This window comes from Malus domestica, chromosome 12 (genome assembly GCF_042453785.1).
Source record: "Malus domestica chromosome 12, GDT2T_hap1".
Lineage (NCBI taxonomy): Eukaryota > Viridiplantae > Streptophyta > Magnoliopsida > Rosales > Rosaceae > Malus > Malus domestica.
In genome coordinates, this window is record NC_091672.1 from 9,318,598 (window position 1) to 9,342,804 (window position 24,207).

The following is a 24,207-nucleotide window of genomic DNA, read 5'->3' on the forward strand; positions in this document are numbered from 1 at the left end:
GCCTTTAGCTCTGGTAACTTAATTGTCACACACTTAATATTTTGCCTACTGCTTGAGTCTCAAATATTTGCTTACTAACTTGACTGTCGAAAAGCTTTTGGTCGGCACCCCCACCCCCCCTCCAGTCCTTGGTTACTTACGATTGCTTATTCCTTTACAGATTAACGAATTTGTGCATCATCATTCACACACGATGGTGTGCGACTTTGGTTTCAACAATTGGTAAGTCCATGCTCGGATTATGACTAGTCAAAACTAATTTTTCATTGTCAACAATAAATTCAGGAATCCAGATCTTCACCGGATCCTCTTTGTAAAGATCTCGGGGATCCGTCGTGTCCGTTCATCATACATCAAGCGGTCAGAAATTATTTTAAATATTTTTATTTAAAATTAAACACAAACAGTATTTGACAAAAACTAACCGCACGATATACAATGAACGGATAAGATTCACAGATCTCTAGGATCCTCACAAAAAAATCCGGAGAGAATCCTGTTGGTAAATTCAGCATCTAATGTTATTACACGTGTCATTATTTATAACCTTTAAATGAGATATTTGGTTGTCGGGTTAATAAATGTAACGATAGAGAATATTGACTATTTGGATGTAATGGGAAATGTGGCCTCTACCATGATATTTTTTTTTTTTTTTTTTGAAGGGAACCTCTACCATGATATTTTGAAACATTAACCGTTACACGGTTTAACTGAATAATGCTGACGGAAAAACATTTACCGTTATTCAGGCCATCTATCAAACGTTTGTGCTAAGAGTCACCAACAAATGCGACACGCCATTGATTACCTTAAGCATGACAGTGGCATTCAACATGAGCTCATGTGCATGAGCGCTGTAGTTACCTGGAGCCATGATGTTAATAAGCTCCTGCATCTGCATTGCACTACCAACGCTCATGACAAACGCATAATCCATCAACCAGACACAATCCAGCTGTTCATGCATTTGCCTTCAATCGCTATGTCAAGATTCAACGAGTCCGAATTCCCGCTCGTGTTTCTCTTGTTCTGACATGACTTCAAATTCGACCTCAACCTCACCTATTCTTGATATTCCTGCTTTTGCATCGAGCGGGAAGAAGAAGAATTGATAATCTGTTTGGATTCTGATGTTGATGATCTCAACTACAGCGAACGGACATAAACAGTTGCAACCCTGGAGGAAATGAATGAATGTATGGCTTATCTATGACAAAATATGAAATTATTTACTGAACAAAATTTCCTTTAGTAAAAATAGAGAAGTAGGAAAACCTACCAACATATCAAAAGAGCCTCCCTAGTTATTTTGGGGGTCAAATGAATAAACCTATGTTGAACTGAGGAGATTAGCAAAAGTAGACAAGTTGTACAAAAACAATGCAGGATCTGCTTCAAGTAACTTGAAGAATACAAATATGCTTTTAGCAAAGATTGATGTTAATATGTTGTTGGTGTAGCGTTGACTCGTGTAATATAAAACATTACCAAATCCAGGTATCAAGGAAGAATTGGAAGTTCCACCTTGTCAAAGGAAAATAAACTCACAATCCCCTGCTCCACATGACAAACCTTCACGGGAATGTTCCCGCATCGTCTCTCGAGGGCTTCTAGGTCTGCTTTGGATGGTGGATGACCCCTAAAAGAGAGAAGGCAAGCGTACATTTAAATATAATTACATGAGAACGAGACACTTATCGGATCATTCAATAATACAGAGAATTAGGAAAGAACTTTTTTTAAGAATGTTGAGTTCCAACAGATTTGTTCGGGCAAATGTTCAATTCCCACCACCTATTCATATTGGGTGAAGAATCTAAACTCTTCAAATATGATAAACAGGGATCCATTAAAACTTTCAAGATGGCAATATCTGTTAATTACTGTTAATTACTAAACATGTTTTTGTATTTATAAAGGAATTATATGTTCATACTCACAAAATATTAGTACTCATTTGGATGTGCTTTTAAAATGACTGAAAGCGCTTTTAAAAAAATTATTTTTGGGTTCTAAAAGCACTTGAAGTGCTTTCTGCAAGAAGCAAATAACTGGTGCTTCTTCCAATAAGCACTGCACTTTAAGTGCTTTTCCAGGATTTACTTGCATTTTTACTAAAGATTGGTTCTAAAAACATTTTCATCAAAAGCACCTTCAATCATTCTTTGGACTATTCAAATAGTAGGCATATCTGATGATAATGATTATCAATATCTAAAAGAAAAGGAAAAATGGCAGCTAATCACAAACAGAATCAACTTCGTTAAATTCTTACGATTTACCAAAATATGAATACCTGGTAAAGCAGAGCACAAAACTTGGGTCACCAGGAGAAGACTTCCTGAACTTGCTGTTTGGGAGATAAACATCAAAAACCAGCCTTACTTCATTAATTTGCATCTCATTGAACAATCCAATGACAGACCTAGACTCTTCTGAATCCAAGTCCACTGCCTCATCATGGTCACGGCAACCATAAGAAGAAACAGATTCATGATTACTCTTCACAATCTTCATAGACCAGGGGACACCATGCCGCCCAACAATGTAACCAAGAGATTTGAGTTGCTTATAAGCTTGAAATTCCTCCCAACTGCACCCGTGCTTTCCATTTGAAATCTTCACATACATGTCTTCCAAGGAAAGGCTAATATCACCATTATCCATGAGAAGCAAAGCCCCTATTTCAATCAAAAACCTTTAAAAGGACTGTTACAATTTGCTAACACTTCCATTTCAATGGGACAATGCACAAATTTCATGATCATTACCAGAATTCACATTTACATCATGCTGACAAGAGATGCTTTCAATTTGGTGAATTTACAACATCACTGGCTTGCCAATAGATGGCAAGGCAGTGATTGCCAAACATGTAAACGGCATTAGCTTTTGAAAAGGCTTTTGGCAGAGTCCCTAAGGCGGATGAGATTTATTCTAATGGTTTGAATTTTGTAATTTCCCATTCTATATTATTTTGTACCTTTTGAATCCCTGTCATTGAAGTTTTATCCTTAATATTAAATTGTGGTGTCAATCGGTTTGCTCTCTTTAGGTATTTGTTTTTTGGCACACAATACGGTGTTTAGGCAATTATGTGAAACTTATAGAAAATCATCTTCTAAAGGAACGATCAATGCTCCCGCAGTGATCAAGCATTTTTGCTCATTATTTGAGAAATAATCATACTCGTGTTGATGTGTTGATGCTGAGTAGTACATAAATCTTTTGAGGCTATTAACAGAAAAGATGCAAGTCCTTCGAATTTAATCTCAATCTTCTTTTTTTTTTCTTTTTTTTTTTTTTGATTGCTTATCATCATTTGTTTTATTTGTATAAAATTTGTTTCGTAGATCTCATAGGAGTTGTATCGACGGTTTGGAAAAATTTCAACGTCCGTCACAAATTTGATAAACTTTCATATTGTGGTCCCATACCAAGCAAATCGCTTTCCCAGACAGTTTTGGAATTTGACGAGATAAAAGAGATTGTTGTTTCACAACTAGTTACACTGCACCCCTTTACCAGACCATAATATGAAAATTTATCAAAACAGTTACACTGCATCCCTTTAAGACCAACCTTAAAACTTTCCCAAAACCCCAATATGGGGTCTATGAGTAATTCGAAGCAAATTATATACATATAAAACCAATAGTAATAGGCAATTAAAGAAAAACAATGAGAGATCAAGCTAGCATACATCTTTTCAGTTAATTATCTCAAGATTTCTACAATGTCAACATCACCATGAGCATAATTATTTCTCAAATGGTAACCAAGAAGACTTAACCAGTAAAGGAACAATGACCAGTTATTTGGGAGATAATTTTCTAAAAGTATTGCATAATTGGCTAAAAGACCTGTAGACTGCTAAAAAAATACCTAAGAGAGGAAATTGTATGACACCGTAATTTAATATTCAGGATAAAATTCAGTAACAAAGATTCAAAAATTACATAAAAATACAGAAAAGTGAAATTACAAAATTCGTTACATTCGCAAGGGCCCTACACCCCATGCATATGTTCTAATTTCTAAAATTTGATCCAACAAAGTAACGTGCATAGGCCATGCCAGGTGTAGGAACCAGTACTACATACAACCCTAACATATTCCCTAATTTTGTTTCCAATCCGCATCAGAAACTTTCCCAAAAGCCTTTTCAATAGCTAATTTTCCGTTCACATATTTAGCAATCATTACCTTTTATTGGCAAGCCAGTAATGTGGTAAATGTCTTACAAGCTCAACATCAACTTCAATTCACCAAAACAAAACCATCACTTCCCAGGCTGATAGATGTGCAGCTCAACATTAGTTTCACTACATTTATTTAAATGTCCCATGTTTTGATAAATCTGCTGGTCAATTGAAGCTGGTATTAAAATACGCAGCCTAGACTTGTTCCTTTTCATTCAAATACCAATACCTTTTTAAATCTTGCATAAAATTATTGAAAGGAACAATTTCATAAGGTAACTATTAGGCTATCAAGGCATTGAAAGGCATATATTCAGCTACAAACAGCATGTCCAAAATCTAAGGCTTCTCGAAGCAGAAAGTAAGACAATGAAATGGAAGGAAATCAAGATTGTTATAGTTGGGTTACTTCAAGTCCAATCTATTATATTTTATGGTTTTACCTAAACAAAATCTTTCAGTGATTTGCATGAAACCCCGCATACATTACGACAACAATCAAAATTAAAATATAGTTTTTTCACTTACAAAACTTCCTCAATGGAGAAATAGAGCTTGCTACTACGAACAATTCCCGTGGTCCTCCAAATTGTACCCTTTTTATCTACAACCTCAGCCATGCCCGTCTCATCACTCCAGCGAGCCTTCAATGTCGCTTTCCTGAAAATAAAACTCAACATCAGAACTGTACATAAACAAGCTATTCTCTAACTTTTTCATAAAGTTAATTAATTACCTGAATTGTGACTTGGAAGAAGACGCAGAAGCATAGTGATCTTCTTGTTCATCAATGTCATTGGATTTTTGTGAATAGGCCTCAATAACACCCTCTCCTAAATAATTCTCTCGGTCCGTGACCTCCATTATACCAAATTCCAACCCAGAAGTTTGTTTTTGAAGTATAATTCTGAGAAAATAACAGTTCTAGCACTTTAAGAATTAGCATCATTATACATATTGATCAACTGAAAAACAACAAATGCCTTCCCATTTAGTGTTATCAATCTAACATGAGGAGATTAAAAGAATTAATTGTCTATGGTACCTGACAGTTGCCAATGTTGCTATTGATGCCGTCGGCCGGTGAATCTTGGACGGCTGCCGGCGTGCAGGGGTTGACAGTCGACAAACCTGCGCCACCCACCCCAGCCGAGCAACCAACTCCAGACCCCGCTTAGAGTCTTCAATGTTTTGGAGATCCTTTCAAGTAATTAAAACTTCTTACCACATCCTTCCCTGCTGAAATCAAAAGGTAGGGAGACAAATATATACGTATACAGATAGAGAGAGAAAGTTTTTGGGGGACGGAGGAGGAGATAAACAAGGGTGGGAAGAGTAGATATAAACGCCAGGGGAGGGGTGGAGGGCGGGGTAAAGAGACTGAAAATGGTGGGGTGGAGGAAAACACAGCGCCGGGGCGAGACGGGGGAAGAGTGAGAGGAAAAAGGATTTTAGGTTTTCTTGGCGGATTTGGATCCCATCCGGATCCGGCACCTAACGTAACTTGGGAATTGGATCCTCTCATGAGCACAAGCTCAGGATACCGGTTCACGTGAACAGTTGGATTTTGATCCAACGATTACAAATAGAAGATCTCTTTAAAAATTATAATGATTGTAGCCGTTTAATCAAAATCCAATGGCTCACATGGGCTGGTCAGAGGATCCTGAGCTTGTGCTCAGGAAAGGATCCAATTCCCGTAACTTGACCGCACGATGTGTAATGAATTAATAAAATGTGAGATCTAAGATCCTCACCAAGAGAATTCGAAGAGCCTCATCCCTCTTTTGGCTAATATCGTCTTCTAAAACGTCCAAGTTTTGATATAGGAGCTATATTTTTTAATTTTTTTATTAAACGTTTGCTCTTTTTATGAATTTGATTAAACATTCTTCCTCCACCAATTAAGGTGCCACATATTTTATATGTAATACTTTTTAGAGATATTTTGATATAGGCGCCTCAGTTTTGAATTTTATAGATCAAACATCCATGTCTTCTAGTGATTTGATTAAACTTTTTTTTGTCATAATTTTGGTGCTATATGCACATTATATTGTAATAAATTTCCTATAATCTAGCATTTTGATTACACTCTCTACCGTTAGAGATAATTGTAAAAATAAAAAATAAAAAGTTAGATTGTTGTAGGCATAATTTACTGAATAATTATGGAGGCCAGAGAGAGAGTGAAGGTGAGGCAATAGTAGAGAGAAAGATAGATGTGTAATTGTGAATGTGTTCTATTCCACCTCATTATGCCTTTATTTATAGTAGTAGGATAGGTAAAAACATTTCCCTTTAGGATTACAACATTTAATAGGTAATCAACTCCTAATAGGAATATAAGAGGCATTCCAAGATATACTAGGATTTACAAAACCACATTCCTAATCTAATAGGACTGCAACACTCCCCCTTGAGTGTGTAAATACTCAAGTAAATAGCACATCAGGTCTTCAGTGATGAAGCAATATAGTTGATGAAGTCGTCGGCACAATGAGCGAATGCGAGTCTCAGATCAATGGAAGAATGCATAAAAAGTAAAACTCACAAAACCTCGCTATGGTAAAACCCAAGGTGGGAGAAAAACTCATAGTCTAAGGAGAAAAGTGAAAAGTTGCATTAAGTCAAAACTATACGTGTTTTGGATGCAAGTAGAATAGCTCACAAGGGTATGATCAGCCCAGGATGGGTGCCTCGTTAAAACCTAGTTAGGTAGCAAAAACTCAGTAGGAAAAGTGCTCCTAATCGTAGGGAAAAAGAGTACATTAAGATCAAGTGAGTATACTTCTGGATACTCCCCCTGAGTTTGACATAACTTCCAAATGAGAACTACAAGCATTGCATATGATAGTTAGGCATACCAATTCCTCGGACAAGCTTCTAGAAGGTTGACTTCGGCAATGATGTCGTGTAGAGGTCGGCAAGGTTGTTTGGGATTGGCTTGTATGACTTCAATCTCATGATGCTTTGCTGATGTAGATGTGGACGCAATATGTCTCGACATTGACTTCGTTGAAGTATCATGGCTTGGTATGGTTGATACATGCAACATAGTCTTCATGGATCGTCGTCAGGACTCAACGATGGATGAAAAACACAACAAGTACTTCGAATATGCTCAACAAGAACTCCTAACCATGTCTCACTTATGGCGTAGTGAAGTGAGGTGAGTCTTGGAATGATTCGAAGATTTCGCAACTAAGGTCATATCGTGGACCTCCAAGATATTGCGATATCCCTAACGGTAAAGACATAACCATTTGGGGATTTTGCCTTGTGCGAGTTTGATAAGTAACCTGCGTCAGCATAACAAACAAGGCAAACATCATTTCGAGGATCAGGGGGGTTGGATCCGCTCGAGGCGTTGGGATTTGCCCATGTAGTACCTTCAGGGTACGTCTTTAATACCAATTCAGTGGTTACGTGTAAGCGCGGTGCTGCATCTTTACCAAGATCAACAACGAAAGAGATGTCATGTCTAAATACAATGAGTTATGTACAATAAAGCGCAAAGTTGAACTTTAGATATGGAATTTCGAATTCCATAATCTCTTCAAGGGTCTCATTTGCATATAACGTATGGATGATCATAGGTATACTTAAAGGTAACACATTTGGGGTGTAGTTCGACTAGTAGACCAAAATACCATCAGAACAATGCTTCAACTTCAAGTCAAGGCATAAATGAGTTTTCCCAAGATCCTTCATCTCAAATTCCATCTTCAGGTGCAAGGCAGTTTTCTCAAGCTCTTCTAGAGTCTTAGTGAGATTCGTGCCAACGACATAAACTGTAACTCTAGCAATTTGGAATAAGACTTCATAGTTTAACACCCAAAGGCATAATTCATATCCCTGACTGATCATCACTTAGACGGGTATACCACATCCGTCGGATTGTAAGTGAACGCCTCAAACAAGTTAATAGGGTGTTCTGTATCTATATCCCCATGGAGAAAACACTAACCACATTTCATCATGTTGTTATCAATCACAGGACGTTTTGAGAGAAACCTTGCGTCGTAAGGCGTGCATCATATTGCATTATTTCATTCATCCCATAACGCTTCCTTTCCCACTGGTAACACAACAGGGTTATCTTGGGAAATGTAGGGACAACAGGTGCAATACACACTTTGGTAAAGAATTTGACCTGGATTGTAATTTCAATTGTCCAATCAGTTCTACATTGTCACTTAATCAACGGAACACGGTTTGATATCGTCGCTTTTCATTTATGTCGGTAGCTACCATATAAATGATAACATCATCGATGATAATCTCATTTCAATTCCATTTAGCTCATCCAAACTAGTATACTGGACCAAGAACTTTAAGTCTCGGGAGAAATCCGGATTAATAATGATTTGAGACAGCGATCGAGTTTAGATTCATTGTTGTGTCGTATCTAGGGAAGTGAATCTTACGAACCCAATGATATGTCGTGCTTCAGGTTAAGACAGATTGATTGGCTATCTGCCGGTGTACCAGACCGTCCAACAAGGGTGTTTAAACCGTCCAACAGGGACGACACACCCTCCAGGGATGTTGACTCTACGTCCATTAAGTACGTATATCCTTACAGGCATGTTTGCAGCTGGTATATAATCTCGTCACTTTAGTTAGATCAGAGGAATGCTTCTGGAGCAACATTCTGAAATCTAGAATTTTTTGCACTTGCTTATCATACTTATGCAGTATTGGGATCAAGATGAGACATAGTGGGCAACGTCCACGCAAATTCGCGCCATTCTCCAAGAACGTTGACGTTCTTATCTCCCCTTAATGGCGGGAAGACTGTCTCATTAAAGTGACAACCCGCAAATGAACAATAAAGAGATCACGTGCAAGGGCTCTAAGAGAGCTAAGGTGAAGGAGAATCATGATCGACAAAAGATGCATATCCTTTTTTTTTTAGGACCCATGGTGGTACGTTGCGGCGGCGCAACTTAGTGCATGGTGTCATGCCCCGATCCCGACATACGTCCAGGATCGACACGTGACGTTACCAAATACTTGTATATCTCACATACCCCATCTCCGGGATATGGCAAATCACAACTCGAAAATCAAATTGCAAAGTAATTTTTCGTTTACTTTATGGCTGCATCTAACCTCCTCGTTAGACTGCCTACATAACCTCAATAGGGATCAAGTCATTCGTAGTTCACTTATCACAAAATCAGACGTTTATTCCACTAAATTCAAGCAAAAAAGCATACCATTCCTCAATCATTTATTATAAACTGACAACATGTAATTCCTGGACTCATGCTACATAACCAACTCCCATGAAAACATGATTTCTCTCCTATCCAACATATAAATCATTATGTCTCATCATGATATCGTAATTCACAACATACATCATATTTAAGAACCGACGAAACACAAAACCATTCTCTAGCCGCATTAATTAATTAATTTGATCAAAGTAATAACAATTATTCTCATATCTTCTAAATTCATACCTTATGAAATCATAATCGAATCGTAGAAAATCTTGAAAGAGTCACTCAGACGTCCAACATCTTTTCTAACTCAATTGACAAGATTCTCGAAACCATTGACACAAATATGTATAAAACTAAGGCTAGAGTGACACAGTTAAGCCAAGCCTTCTCCAAATAATGGGTTTTTAGACTACTCCACAAAATTCAACAACCTCGGGTTACAGACCACTCAACGGAACCAAACTAAATATGATCGCCTATCAAATGTACCAAGTACAACTAATCATCATCACCTCTAGAATGTGTATGGTCCCCCATCGCGGATATACCAAGCGGAACCATAAGCATAATCTCATCGTGCAGGCAGTGATCACCCATCGCGGATATACCAAGCATGATCACCCATAACAGTCCCCCATCGCGGATATACCAATCAGGACTGTATCATATAGCTCTAGGTAGTGATCACCCATCGCGGATATACCAAGCATGATCACTCCTAGCATGTGTATGGTCCCCCATCGCGGATATACCAAGCAAGACCATCCATGTACCACTACTACATGGTGCAATCTCATCATCACACATTATACATAATTATACGCATACATGCTATCGACTCCCCGTATCAACCAGCATCTAGTCATATGGAGCACAACACAAGGAATTCCCTTAATTACTATTTCTACTAAAAACCTAATAAAGTACCTAACTCATCTCCTGACTTTCATCTCCATCTCATGCTAGGTAGTAATGCCAAGTTCAAATAGGTATTCAGTTGGCAATCATATCTAAATAATTATCAAACAATATTTAGATCCCATAATTGTCATAACATTCATCATAATTATCAATCACATTATTAAAGAGATAATTAAACACATATATATCACAAACATCATCAGTACACAAGCCAAATCCTATTTAATAAGCATAGGTCTATGGCTAAATATATAAAAATCACATTTCAATAGAAATCATATTTATAAGACCAAATCATATTCACAAATGATACCAATATAAGAAATTAAGATAATAATCATATCTCATATATTCAAGTCACTATCTAACCAATATAAGCCCACTAGACTTCAATTAGTCTCGTAGTACTAATTTTATTATTTAGAACGTTTCGAGACATGTTGACCACAAGTCAACTCTCAGTCAACGATAGGGTCCACAACTCTACGTAATTTGATCCTGAAGATCCGCATATCGGATTTCTGATCCATAACTTCCCAAAGTCCACATTATGCTTCTAGAACAACATACTAAAATTCCATCGCGATCCGACGGTCGGATCTTCGCCAATTACTAGAATTAAGTGGCTGTCAACAATTTATTTTACAAACTTAGAAATCCAATTAGGGAAGATCCGTACGTCGGATTCCTGATCCGTAAGTTTCTATGATCCACAAATATTATGGTCTAACACGCATTAAGGTTTAGTGACGATCCAACGATCGGATCGTTGATTCATATTTTGACCAAGTAAGGTATCGTAATGAAACTAAGTCCAAACAATCAAATTACGTCATACGGATATCAATTATGAAATCAAGGCATCTACTTGAACTTAAAAGGACATCGTCGGCCCACTGGCCAGGCCGCTGCCGCAAGTGGCGGTTGGCCGCCCCGACTTGCCGGAAAAATTCAACCATTTTTTAAAATTACCAAAATTTACAGAAATGAAGATCTCAATGAGTAGAGTAAGTTTTATACCTGTGGCCAAGTCCAATTTTTCTGGGAAAGGCCCCAAATCAGCTCGCACCCGTTGGAAACCCTAGAATGGGTGAGCTTCAATTCGTCCACTCCGGTGTTCCGTCGCCCCTAAAACTGATTGGGCTTTGTTCCATGGCTCAAGGGGAGTCTAATGGTGGTGTAGATCAACGGGATTACATTCAAAAATGGTGGATCGCCATCAAACCCTCCATTGAACTCCGGTAATGTTCCTCGTGAATTTGGACCTAAAAACCCACAATCTTGGGCGGAGATGATAGATGGGAAATCGTGGAAGAGGTTTTAGGGGGTGGATGTGGCGTTTCAACGAAAAAATGGCAGGAGGAAGCCGGAATCAAGTCGGGTTGAAACCAGGTTGGTGGTGTGTGCACGGGTTGGAAGGGAGATAACCCTTTTTTTTTCCTCCCTTTTTCTTATTGGTCCTTCTTTTCCCCCTCCTTTTCTGATTGGCTCCCTTCCTTACTTCTAATTGGCTACCTTAAACTCCCACATGGTGGGGGTTTATCTCATTTAAAAACTATAGTTTAGTAGAACAACTTCAAATGTTTGTAACTATACCGTTATAATCCAGACTCGCAAACGGCTTTCACCTATGCGTTCGTGGTTTCGAGATCTATTCGACAATATAAATTGAGACCTCCAAAGGTCTACAGATTTTAAATAATTAATTTCCAAACTTCAACTTCGTAACTAGTTTAATTGAAATCTAAATTCAAATAAATTAATATAAATTCTCGAAAAATAATATAAAATCTCAATAATACAAATACGTAGATTATAACAATGAAATCCAAGAACGAGATTTCACACATGGAATGCACACCCAAATGCGTAAATACGAAAATCGTCAAGTTCATACCTAGTAACCAACTATAACGTCATATAGGTTGGGTGGCAATGGGCCTCAAGGCAAACCAATATAACTGCGTACAAGATTGCATAGCCCTAGGCAGAAACTGAAAACTTGGTACGTTTACCAAAATTCGGGCGATCATTTAAATTCCACTTTATGATCGTTAGGCGAGGCTATTTGGGGTGAATCATGGGAATTTGATGTTCAATTATAAACCCAAAATACATGCAATATGTTATCGAAAATCGTCGATATAAACTCTCCGGCATTATCCAGTCTCCCGGACCTTAAGGGATAAGTAGGGTGGTGAACCCTTAATCGGTCATGAGGTTTAGCAGCAATGTGTGTGGACAAACATGTGACCAGTTTGTCGATTCATGATCGGATCATATTTATATATTTTTTTACTTCGAATTCACTCGTCTTTTCTTAGTTAGTTCCTTATATTTTTGAGCTATTTACGTTATTTTTGTGTTTATAGGATTTGTTATGCAAAGAAAATAAAAATAGAACAAATGAAATTTTATGTAATAATTTCGTCAAAACTGTCTGTGTAGATCAGCTTTTAAATAAAATAAAATAAAGAAAAATAATAATGATAAGTCATGATGATGTTTGAAACATCATCATGATTCATGTTTTGTAGAAGAAGAGAGACACGACAGACAGAAAATAATGGGATGGAAGTAAGGCAAAAAGAAAGGAAGTGAGTGGAGAGAGTGGAGGGTGGTTTGAAAAGAAAATAATAAAATAGAAAAACAAGGCAAGGTCAGAGGGCAGATAGAAGGAGCACGGGGAGAGAAGTCGGAGACAGCTACGGGAGGACACGGATTGGAAGGAATAAAAAAAAAGCTGTCTGAGTAGTTGGAGGAGGATAGACGGAAAGGAGAGAGCAGGTCAGAGACTTGCCAGGCGATAGAGAGCACGAAGGCAGAGAGGAGAGACTGACAGAAGTCAGGTGGCGAGCAGCTGGAGGTCAGCGAGAAAGAACGAAGAAAAGGCACAGAAAAATAGAAGGCAGCAAGCTGCCTTCTCTCTCGGTTAAATCTTTCCAAACTTATATTTTATTTCTGTTTCAATAATGTGTAACTAAATTTATTTTGGCTAGAGGTTAATTCAAAGCCATGAATATATTTGTAATATGAATTGATTACCTTCAGTTGTGATTTCTGAGTTGTGATTTAATTTGCTTAACTGTTTGATTGATAACTTATTTTTGTATGTCGATTAAGAATGCATACTTAATTTACATGCATGAATTTGATGCTAGAATATAAGTGAATTTCACCTAATCGTTATGAACTTATATTCACAAGTAGTGAAGGTTGTTATCCACAATCGTGTTAAGTGAATTCTAGGCTGGATTAACATGCGTATTCCATAGTTATGAATGCCTAGTCAATGTTTATGATTTCCGTTGAACTTAATGATCTTTGTTGAATGTCTCTATCATGCGTATTCCATAGTTAGGGACTTTGATGAGGAATAATTTGGTTGTAATGCGTATTCCATTCAATCCAATGAATCTAGGGAAATCTAAGAGTTAATTTAAGCGGACCTAATTAACTTGGAACATTGTCATTCACAATTTATTGAAAGAACAACTGAAAATCAATTTAGGTTGCATATGTGTCATGTGTGGAGAAGAACCCTCTAGCTAGTCTGTCACCTATCCTTTCACCTTAATTTCATGCTTTTGTCAATTCTGTAATTTATTTAAGTTTAATTTACTTCTCGTCAAAACCAAACCCCCCCATTATTAAATATTATTTTTTAGTTAGTTTTCATTGTTGTTAGTCTTTTAATTCAATTTCCGTCCATTTCAGTTCTTAGTGTCTAATTTGATTGTTTTCATTATTTTGAGTCATTCTAAGTGTGTTTCGAGTTATTAGAGTTTTTAGCCTAGTTTTGTGTCCTTGAGTCTTGTTTAATATTTTTAAATTAATTTAGAATAGATTAGCAATCCCTCCTAATCCCCGGCCTAGAACGATACCCTACTTACATCTATACTACAATTGTCAAAAAGAGGGTTTAATTTGTGTGTCAAGTAATTTTCGCATCAATTCATCAACTAAAACCATAAGTATTTATATGGTCCGCATTTTGGTTAGATTAGTCCACATATATTCCCTTGAATCCACTGTGAAAAAAAAAAGGTGATTTCGTATCTTTGGTAGGGATGATTTAGAAATCAAATTTCCCAAAATGAGTGGGTTTTGGCAAAGTGTGCTTTTAGGCACAAGATCCTTCCTTCGGGTAAGGAGATGCGTCGTAGCATCATTGTGCGACCTAAGTGTCCCAAAAGGTCGTGCCAAAACAAGTAAACTGCTAAATCACGAAGCTCCAGGCCAGCCACATGTGGCGTGTTTCCAGTTGGGAGACAATCCATTGTCCCCAAATCAAAAGTTCAGGCTCATTTTTGGAGGTGGTGCAAAGATATTTCACTCTATTTTCTTCAGTGGTTTCATTTATAATCATTGTCATCTCGAATATCCTTAAAAACTCAACGTCAGGGAGAATTTAAGGTCCCTTAAATGGTGATTCAATACCATTCATACAACGAGGAGCGTGCCAATGCTCTTAATCAAGTTGGATAGACCTGAAGTTGTTGTTAGAGATGTGATTTAGGTGTAAAGTTAGGGTGCGTAGTACACATTCATCCAGACAACTAACTTTCCCACATTCCTACCTAATCACGTGTTTCATTGAATCGGTCACATGTATTAAGAAACATGATTCAATTAACTCATATTCGAGGACAATATCAATAAGATTATCCGTAAGTAAAACATACACCAAACTTGAATCCAAGAACATGGAAAAATGTTCACAAAGTAAATGGTTTACTAAGGGGATTTGACCAACAAGGCCATCCATGTCAAAATTCTACTCTTCCAACGATGTTTGGTAGAGCAAAATTAGTCTCACATATTGACTACTAAAATGGTACTCCTTAACAACATTGGCAGGGGCACAAACAGGTGCATAACCAATGGTTTATTGCATCAAGATAGAAATAGATTCTTCTTCGGTGAAGGTTACCCCTAACCTCCAAGGAGGACCTGCAGCATCGCCAAATGAAATACTTCATTTTATTTGGAACCTCCAGTCTCCAAATCTCCATCCACCGTTTGTCTGGTTCGTCCCTCCGACTACAACCCCCGGTTCCTTTCCGCCCTAGTTCACCATTTTCCTGCATTTCCATTGCAATACCATAGCCGGTCCTTACCGTGTAGTCGCCATTGCTAGTATGGTGCCAAATAATTCTGTCATTGCAACCCTCCAGGCTAGTTGGGATGCCAAGGATAATATTACTCTTCTCCTCCTCAAAGCACCCCTTAACTAATTCGACCATCCAAGAGCCCGTCACAGGATTGATTAGATCCTTTACCATCACCGGCATATCCGGGTGTTTTGATATAACTCGAAAGGTATGAGGTCTTGGAAGCCAGGGGTCATTTTTCACCCGAATGCTGCTCCCATCACCAACCCTCCATCTTCTCCCTCTTTCCAAGATCCTTTTGCCTTGCATAATTCCTTTCCACCCCCACGATGATCTTTTCCCCACCTTTGCCTCCATGAAAGAGCATTCAGAAAAGTATTTTTCTTTAAGAATCTTGCCAAGCAAGCTAAGAGGGTTGGTTAGAATCCTCCATCCAATCTTGGCAAGGTAAGCCAGATTAAAGGATAGAATGTCCCGGAACCCCAGCCCTCCCACTTTCTTTCTTCTCTTCATTTTTTCCCAGCTAATCCAATGCATCCCATTTTTCTCCCTACTGCCCCGCCACCAGAAATTCGCAATATTTGATTCCATTTCTTTACAGAGGTTCACTGGCAGTTTAAAGCACAACATCGCATAATTTGGTAAAGCCATTGCCACAGCTTTAATCATCACTTCCTTCCCAGCAGGAGATAAGAATTGTTCCGCCCATCCATTTATTCTTCCATCTAGTGCCTCACGAACTCCTTCGAAAACAGCCTTCTTAGATGCGCCAAAGTCTGCACTAAGGCCCAGGTACCTGCCGAAAGTCTCCTTTCCAACAAAATTAGTGCAGGCCTCAATCAACCTCCGTTGATGCCGTGGACACTGGTTGCCAAAGTACAGGGAGCATTTCTCTCTATTAATGATTTGTCCAGAGGCAGCTGCGTAGCATTTCAACACTTCCAATATTTCTCTGACCTCCACCTCAGTTGCCTTACAGAAGATGACCGCATCATCTGCGAAGAATAAGTGGGAAATTTGCATCCCATCAGGCGTGACTCTTATCCCGTGTAGGGAGCCTTGCTTCTCCCTTTTTCGAAGCATCGCCGATAACCCCTCGGCACAAATTAGGAATGGAAAGGGGGACATGGGGTCTCCTTGTCGAAGGCCGCGTTTTGGTTGAATAAATCCAGTTGCAGAACCATTCAGTAGCACACTATAAGACACCGTAGTTATACACTCCTCAATTCTCTTACAAAACTCATGAGGGAAACCCAGAGCCCTTATCATTTCCAGTAGAAAACTCCATTCAACCTGATCGTAAGCCTTTGCCATGTCAAGCTTCATGGCAACACATTTCTCCTCCCCGTTTTGTTGGTGGTTCATTGAGTGGAGAATCTCATGCACAACCAAAATATTATCCTGGATTTGTCGGCCCGCCATAAAGGCCGATTGGTTAGCACTGATCAGATGGGGAAGGACATTTTTCATGCGGTTCGTAAGAATTTTGGCAATCACCTTATACACCACATTACATAAGGAGATGGGCCGTAGCTGAGACATATTCCTCGGGCTGGTTACTTTAGGAATGAGAACCAGATGAGTATGGTTTAATTTCCTTAACATTTTTCCGGAGATCCAAAAGGCCTGGACCATAGCCACAATATCACTGCCAACCACATCCCAGAATTCATGATAAAAACTACCTGTGAAACCATCCGGCCCCGGAGCTTTGTCCGCCGGGATTTGGAACATAAAGAGCCGCACTTCTTCCTCCGTTATCGTTTGCATAAGCCTTTGAGCATTTTCCGATGAGATCCGAGGTTCCACACATTCCGTAATTCCCTGAGTACCTCGTGGTTGACAGGTGCGGAAGAGGTTCCTGAAATACCTCACTGCTATCTCATCCACCTCGCTAGGTCCCGTGCACCAATTTCCTTGCTCATCCTCCAACCCCACAATTTTATTGCATCTGCGTCGCTTCATAGCCTGAGCATGAAAAAACTTAGTATTCTTATCCCCCTCTTTCATCCATTGGTTCCTAGATTTGAGCTTCCAATATCTTTCTTCCTCCCTGAGTAAATGTTTAAGTTCCCCCTCCATGTTTCGAACAACCTCACTAGCAAACTTGTCCGACTTGTAAGTGTTCCTCAGGTCATTTTTCAGAATTTCAATCCGCAGTTTTGAGTTTCTTCCACTTGCTTTACTCCATTTTTGTAGCCCTTTGCGAACCCATTTCAATTTCTCCACCACTCTAAATGCTTTGGATCCCACAAAATTATACTTCCAGTTTTTTTCCACAATACCGTGGCAATCCTTTTCCCTATTCCATCGGGAGTCGTAGATAAACCGTTTCCTCCTTTTAAAGGGAGTGGAATCAGTGTCCAAAATTAGCATAGCATGGTCAGAGCCTTCCAAAACTTCATGCAGAATTTTAGCCTCCGGATAGGCCGAGACCCATCCTTCCGAAGCTAATCCCCTATCAAGCCTTTGTTGGATGGGTCCCTCATCTCTTCGATTTCGCCAGGTAAATGGGTATCCCGTAAAGCCCAAATCAAGCAGCTCATTGCCAGAAACGAAGTCACGAAAGTCCTTCCTGCTTGCCACAGATCGGTAATTCCCCCCTTCCTTCTCAGAGTCATCCAGAATATCATTGAAGTCTCCAATGACAACGCAATTCACCTCCGCTACCCCCAACCGTTGAGATAAAATGCGCCACTGGTCCCTTCTTTTCTTATCGTCCGTACTTGCATAAATCGCAAACAATCTCCACTCCTCATCCTTGAGCTTATCACTGATACCTACCTCAATGAAAAAATCCGAATATTTGACAAGCATCACCAGGTCGTAGTTTCTCCAGAAAATACACATACCTCCCGCAATGCCTCTTGGTTCGACCACGTGCATGAAATCCATCCCAAGTCGCTTCTTCAGGAAAACATAGCGATTACTCCGATTTTTTGTTTCTAGGAGTATCACTATGTCAGGGGTGTGGAGTTTGTTTTGCTCCATTAAATTGTCAACTGTCAAGTCACCCCCGATACCCTGACAGTTCCAGCAGATTAGCTTCATGGATTCCTGGAAGACCCCTCACGGCTGGTCTCCTCCGCCTCCGAAAACACAATCAATCTTTGTTTTCTCCCTTTTTGTGCCCAAAGCTCCCCTGTATCCTCCTGCTCCACCTCTGAATACTGCCTTTTTTTTCCCTTTTGTTTCCCTCATTACAGCTTCTATAATTGGGTTTAGCTCAAAGGGATCGTCCTCTATAGTCCCCTTATCCACAATCTCATCCTTCTCGGTGCCCTGTTGGTAGGGGTGGGTTCAAAAAACCGAAAACCGAAAAAAACCGAAAACCAAACCGGACCGAGGCCGAAAAAAACCGAACCGAAAAAAAACCGAACTGAAACTGTCAAACCGAACCGAACCGAATCTGGTCAGTTCGGTTTCGGTTTTTGAGGTTCGAAAACCGAACCAAACCGAACCGAACCGAATTATATATATTTAATTATTGTTTTCAATATTATAAATAGTTTATTCATACAATCATAACAAAACAAAACCTGTTGCCAAGTTGGTTTCAGGGAAAATTTTGAAGTTGCAGCGCAAGGGTTCGAACCCTCATGCCTCCAACATTTCAGAAACGTTTTTTAATTTTTTTGAGAAATCCCCTTTAAGTTAGCCCTAGCAGCCACACCTTTTATTCATTCCCCTCTTCTCTCTCTCGTTCCCTTCCCTGCCTCCAGTGTAACCCTAACTAACCCAGTAACATTCTCGCGCAGCCGAGCCTCCTCTCTGTCTTTCTCAAACTCTCTGTCTCTCTTGGTCTTGAATCCCAGGCGACCCGCGATGGTGCGACCCTTCTCACTCTCAATCTCTCACACCTCGCCCTCGTCGTGTGCTTCGGCGACCTCGAACAAGTGAAGGCGATGATCCTGATCCAAGTGGAGCTCACCAACATGGACCTCAAATCCATCTCCTCCAGGTCCTTGCCCGACCTGCATACCCTCCGAAAGTCCTCTCACCTCCTCGGCCCCAAAGTCCTCCAGGTATTGACTCCTCTCCGTAATTTCTCTCGTGAATTTTCTAGGTTCTCTTTTGTTGCTGAGAAAATAGATAAACAGAAAGAAAAATTAGGGGCTCATCGATACATAATGTTGATGCCAATGTTGAATACTGTTATGTGATCAAAACAAAATTAGGGGCTCATCGTATTCTGATGGGTGCTGAAATGGATTGCTGTGATTCAACTGATGATGGAATGAGATTTTATGTGGAATTAAAGACAAGCCATGAGGTTGAGATCTGTTTTTCTTCACTTTCCGTTACATGCAAATTTTTTCTTCTCTGAGTTTTCTTATGTAACTGACTGTAATTTCTCATTCAATTGTGCAGTTGGACAACCATAAGATAGAGTACGAGTTTGAGAAAGAAAAGCTCCTCAAATTTTGGGTACATTACTGTTTTAAAGACAAGCCATGAGGTTGAGATCTGTTTTTCTTCAATAGCTTTTGTTAGAGATTGACATGCATAGTTGTAATTTTTCGTGAGAAACAGCCCCATAATTTGGGTTCTTCTTGAAAGTAATATACTGGTAAAAGTTTTTAATGTAACCATACTTCTACCTTTAGTTTTACATATTGCATCAGGTACTGATGGGCTTGATATATGTTGATCGAATATTGAATGACACTTATGTATTGCTTAAGAAAAGAACCTTGATTTGTTATTTTTTGGTTGATTGCTTGCATTACATTTTAGGACAATTGGCCCTGCAATGCCATCAGCTGAGTTACTTGCAGCAGCAGCCAAATTGACGAAGGCACAGGCTGAGCTAAGGTATTTTATTTGACAGATTATTCAGCTAGCAAATTATTTTGAAACAACTTTGCAATTACTCTAGTCTTGTTTATTTTGAATTACAGTTATAATTTGGGTTACCTGTTGACGTGGTGGTGGATTATAGTATTTTCTCATTGTGACTGCTTGAAATGTTGTGGTTTTTATTACATATGTACAGAGAAGCTGAGTTGGAAGAAGATTCTGAATATTTTATAGGACCTCCACCACCTGCCGTGGTTGCTGAAACTGAATCAGCTAATGAAGCTGAGCGGTTTGAAGAGGTATGGTTGTCTTACCTCGCTGACACTTAAACAAAATTAATAAGGAGATTGTATATAGCCTTAGGTTGAGTGAGAGTTCATTTTAAATCATTACATTCATCTCTTCTTAGCCTTCAGTATTGTCCTTTATAGCGTTATGCTTGTTGTATTAATCTTACCTGTTTTACATGGTTGTGAACTTCTGAGCTTATGCAATTTGTTATGTTGCCTCCTAGGCCGCCTATGCGATGAGCTTGAGCTTGAAGACTTGGAAGATTTTATTTGTGCAAGACATGAAGTGATGAAACCTTGAAGGTTTATTTGACTTGTGTGATGTTTAAATTTGGACTTTTTGAAGACTTAAACTTTGATGTTTAATTTGGACTTTTTGAAGACTTAAACTTGATTGATGATTGATTCTATTTCTAGTTGGACTTTAAATGTTTATTTTCATTTTTTGAAGACTTTTAGTTTTATGAGACTTTATGTTTTTAGATTAATTAGTAAGTAGTAACTTCCCTCATGAATATTGAAAAACCGTCCTGGAGAGATGGAAACATGTCATATTTTCTATTTCTATCTTATGTTGTGGTTGTTTTGCATTTTTTGGAGGAAAAAAAAAAAAACCGAAAAAAAACCGAACCCGAACCGAAAAAAACCGAAAAAAATATGGGCCGAACCGAACCGAACCGAAATTTCGGTTTGGTTTCGGTTTTGGCAAAAAACCGAACCGAAAAGAACCGAACCCAGCCCTACCTGTTGGTTCTGCCTTCCCCTTCCGTTCACCGCATGTCCATCGGTAGTATCTGCATTTTGCAGTTCCACATTTAAGTCAATGCCTATGCCCGTTCTGTTTGGTTTGTTAGCCTCATATTGTCTGTCCTCTAGTTCAGGAAGTTCTTTCAGAATAATGTGCCTTGCCTCCTCCGCCATCACTCCCCCCGGTTCTATTAGTCCTGCATCGAAAGCGGCCTCTCGTGCCCGTCTTGCTTCCTCGGCCCTCATTTTTTGGCATCGAATTTCCCCAGCTAGCGTTTTACCCCTACTCCCTTTTAGAGTTGAAGAGGCTCGCGGTTTACTTGGCGAGGATGCCGTATCAACCACCTCTTCTTCCCCCCGAGCTACACTTTCCTCGCCGCTGAGGAGGCTCCGGTCTCTAGTTTGTGCCAGATCTCCTATGCCTGAATCCAAAGATGAGCGAGAGCTTCTTCGGTTCTCATCTCCGTCGTCGATCCGCTCTCTCCTCCATCTTCCTTCGCTTTTTCTCCCGCCGTTAGACCCAACGGAAGCTTTACTGCGTGAGTTAGATCCCAAAGGTTTCCCTCGGATATCAGTTTCTGCTTCCAACCCACGGTATGCAGGGGTATCATCGATATCCCCCTTACCATCCCCATCTGTTCTTCGGTCCAACTGCAGTTCCTTGCAAACCCGGGTAGCATGTCCCAGTATACCACAAATGAGACAGTATCTTGGTAGGAATTCATATTTGAAATCCACCCATACAGTTCCTTCATCCGGAAACTTCACAAAGGTCCCTCGCATGAGAGGTTCCCGCATATTGAAGCAAATTTTGACCCGCAGGAATCTTCCGATACAATCTCGGCTACCTGATGCATCTACCTTTCTAACAATGCCCATTAGTCCTCCAATGGTTTCCGCTACCACCGCCGTCATGCTTAGCGGTGGTACATTATGGATCTGGACCCATAACTCCCCGCTAGATAGTGGTGCCCATCTATTCTGTCCTTTCCCCGTTCGGTCAGCTACCAGTACCATATCGCTTTTGAAAGTCCATGGCTGGTCCACCTCTAGCACCCTTTGTAGATCTCTCATCCCAGCAAAACGTGCTAAGAATCTGCGCTCTCCAATGTCGCGGATTGATACTCCTTCCTGCCCCCTCCATAGTGACGAGAAGCAGTCAATGAAGGCCTCACTACACACCTCTTTGGATGTGAGAACTTCCGCAATTAGGGTGAACTGGAACCCTAACAGAGCTCCTTCGACAGCCTTTCTGTCGATTTTTCTCCCGTTCCTTATCAGACAGTTTTAGTCTTGAACCAAATCTTGCCCCCAACTCCTCGAGATCTCGTTTTTCGTCTCTCTCAGCCATGGAAACACCTCGCAGCCCTTCCCCGAGCCTTCCCTTCCAGATCTACCCTACACCCACCCTTCCTCCCCTCCTCACCACTCAGATCTCCGCGCCGCCGCGCCCTGCCGGAAGACCACCACTGCGCACCCCTGTACTTTTACAGCAACCCGATTTCCAAACCTAGCCACCCTCCGAATTACACCTATGCCCTTTCCTACACCCCTGCAGGACTGAAGCACCGAGACAACCTAGCCAGTCTCCTAATCAGAGATGTTTAGGCTCCTCCATGGTCGGCCGCTCAATCGCACCGAAAAACCTCCTTTCGTGGCACGCTCGTGTAGCTTTCGTACGCTTCCTTTGTTTGTTATTTGTGTGGACTAACTTAAGTGGGATTAAGTTTCACTCACCCAGATTGGAGGCCTCACTAAACGGTCTTAGCGAGACCCCCCGAAATTCATAGGACTGCTAAGACCGTCTCTCTCTCGCATTCTCGTCCTCGCCTTTCGAAGCTACTCAACATCGTCGTCTTCCTACCGTCCTCAACCATTTTCGACCGCGATGACGACGACATCCAATAAATCAGAAACGTCTCTCTGTCAACGCACCTCCCCTTCACGATCTAGCAACCACCAAAAACCCTAAATCTTCAAATCAGATAATCCTTCGAATTCCCACTCAATCCCTATCAGACCCTAACTGAATGGTCGAGCCCTAATGTTCAGACAGAATGGCCTTCGCCTATTCCTTCTCCGCTGGAATATCTGAATCTGCAATTGGAGAAAAACTGATTTGCATCTAAACCAAAGTATGAGGGAGAAGAGGAGGATGAGAGGGTTGATGGGCTCGAATCGGTGGTCGAGTAAACAAAAAGGGATTGAAGTTTGGATTTATAAATTGAAAATTATAAGGAAAAAAGGCTTGGAGAAGGAGAGGGGAGTAGCAACTCTCCTTTGTTGCTGATGCTTCTAATTTCCAACGAAGAAGAGAGAGTCCTGCTTGATTTTGTTGTAAAATTTTGGATTTGATTGTGGGTCAATCATGTTATATTTTCATTATCGTGCTTGGTTTTGTGGTTAAATTTCTTCTAGGTTCCTTGATTATTGTAGTTTTGTTGCTAAATTTGAAGACCCAGTTCTAGTTTTTTGTTCATGGGTTCTCTGTAGCTCTGTGAAGAAGCAATGTGGAAAAGGTAATGCCTTACATATTATGGGTTTTGCTTTAAAGCTTGAATATTTGTAGTGGGGGTAGTCTTTACAGAGCCACATTCGTGTGATTTACTGCTTTGAGCTGTGTAGTATGAAATGGTGAAATAATTTTTGTTTTTCTTTGAGAAAGAGAATCTGGTTCTTTGAAGCTCTTCAAAGTTCAAAGATCTTTTTTGTCGGAATTTTTTAATATTATTGTGATGAACGTTTGGGGTTCTGGATGCATGTTTGATTCCAGTTGTGATTGCAGAAAGTCCGAAAATTAGTTGAGTTTATATCCTCTCATCTTAGTCCGACACTGCACCAAACGTTTCACTAAGTTAGTCTAGCTTAGTCTATTTTAAGCCAGTCCAGCTTA

General features: G+C 39.9%; 1 protein-coding gene across 4 annotated transcripts; it reads right to left on the minus strand.

Moving 5' to 3' along the window:
- Positions 1–614: 614 nt before the first annotated feature.
- On the minus strand, positions 615–5,701 carry LOC103423269 (tRNA-splicing endonuclease subunit SEN54-like). Of its 4 annotated transcripts, none has more exons than XR_527572.4 (7): positions 5,251–5,701; positions 4,942–5,112; positions 4,734–4,865; positions 2,300–2,701; positions 1,492–1,642; positions 1,283–1,333; positions 615–1,180 (listed from the first exon to the last, which is right to left on the minus strand). XR_527572.4 is itself a non-coding variant. In XM_008361337.4 (7 exons), exons 2-6 carry the CDS (start codon positions 5,067–5,069, stop codon positions 1,304–1,306), a joined length of 807 nt encoding a protein of 268 aa, XP_008359559.2. In that variant the 5' UTR covers positions 5,070–5,112; positions 5,251–5,701; the 3' UTR covers positions 615–1,180; positions 1,283–1,303. The 4 variants fall into 4 exon arrangements, 2 of the variants coding, with proteins under 2 accessions (XP_008359559.2, XP_070665838.1); XR_011574012.1 differs by having other exon boundaries at positions 4,942–5,129; positions 5,251–5,689; XM_008361337.4 differs by having other exon boundaries at positions 1,528–1,642.
- Between the last annotated feature and the right edge of the window lie 18,506 nt (positions 5,702–24,207).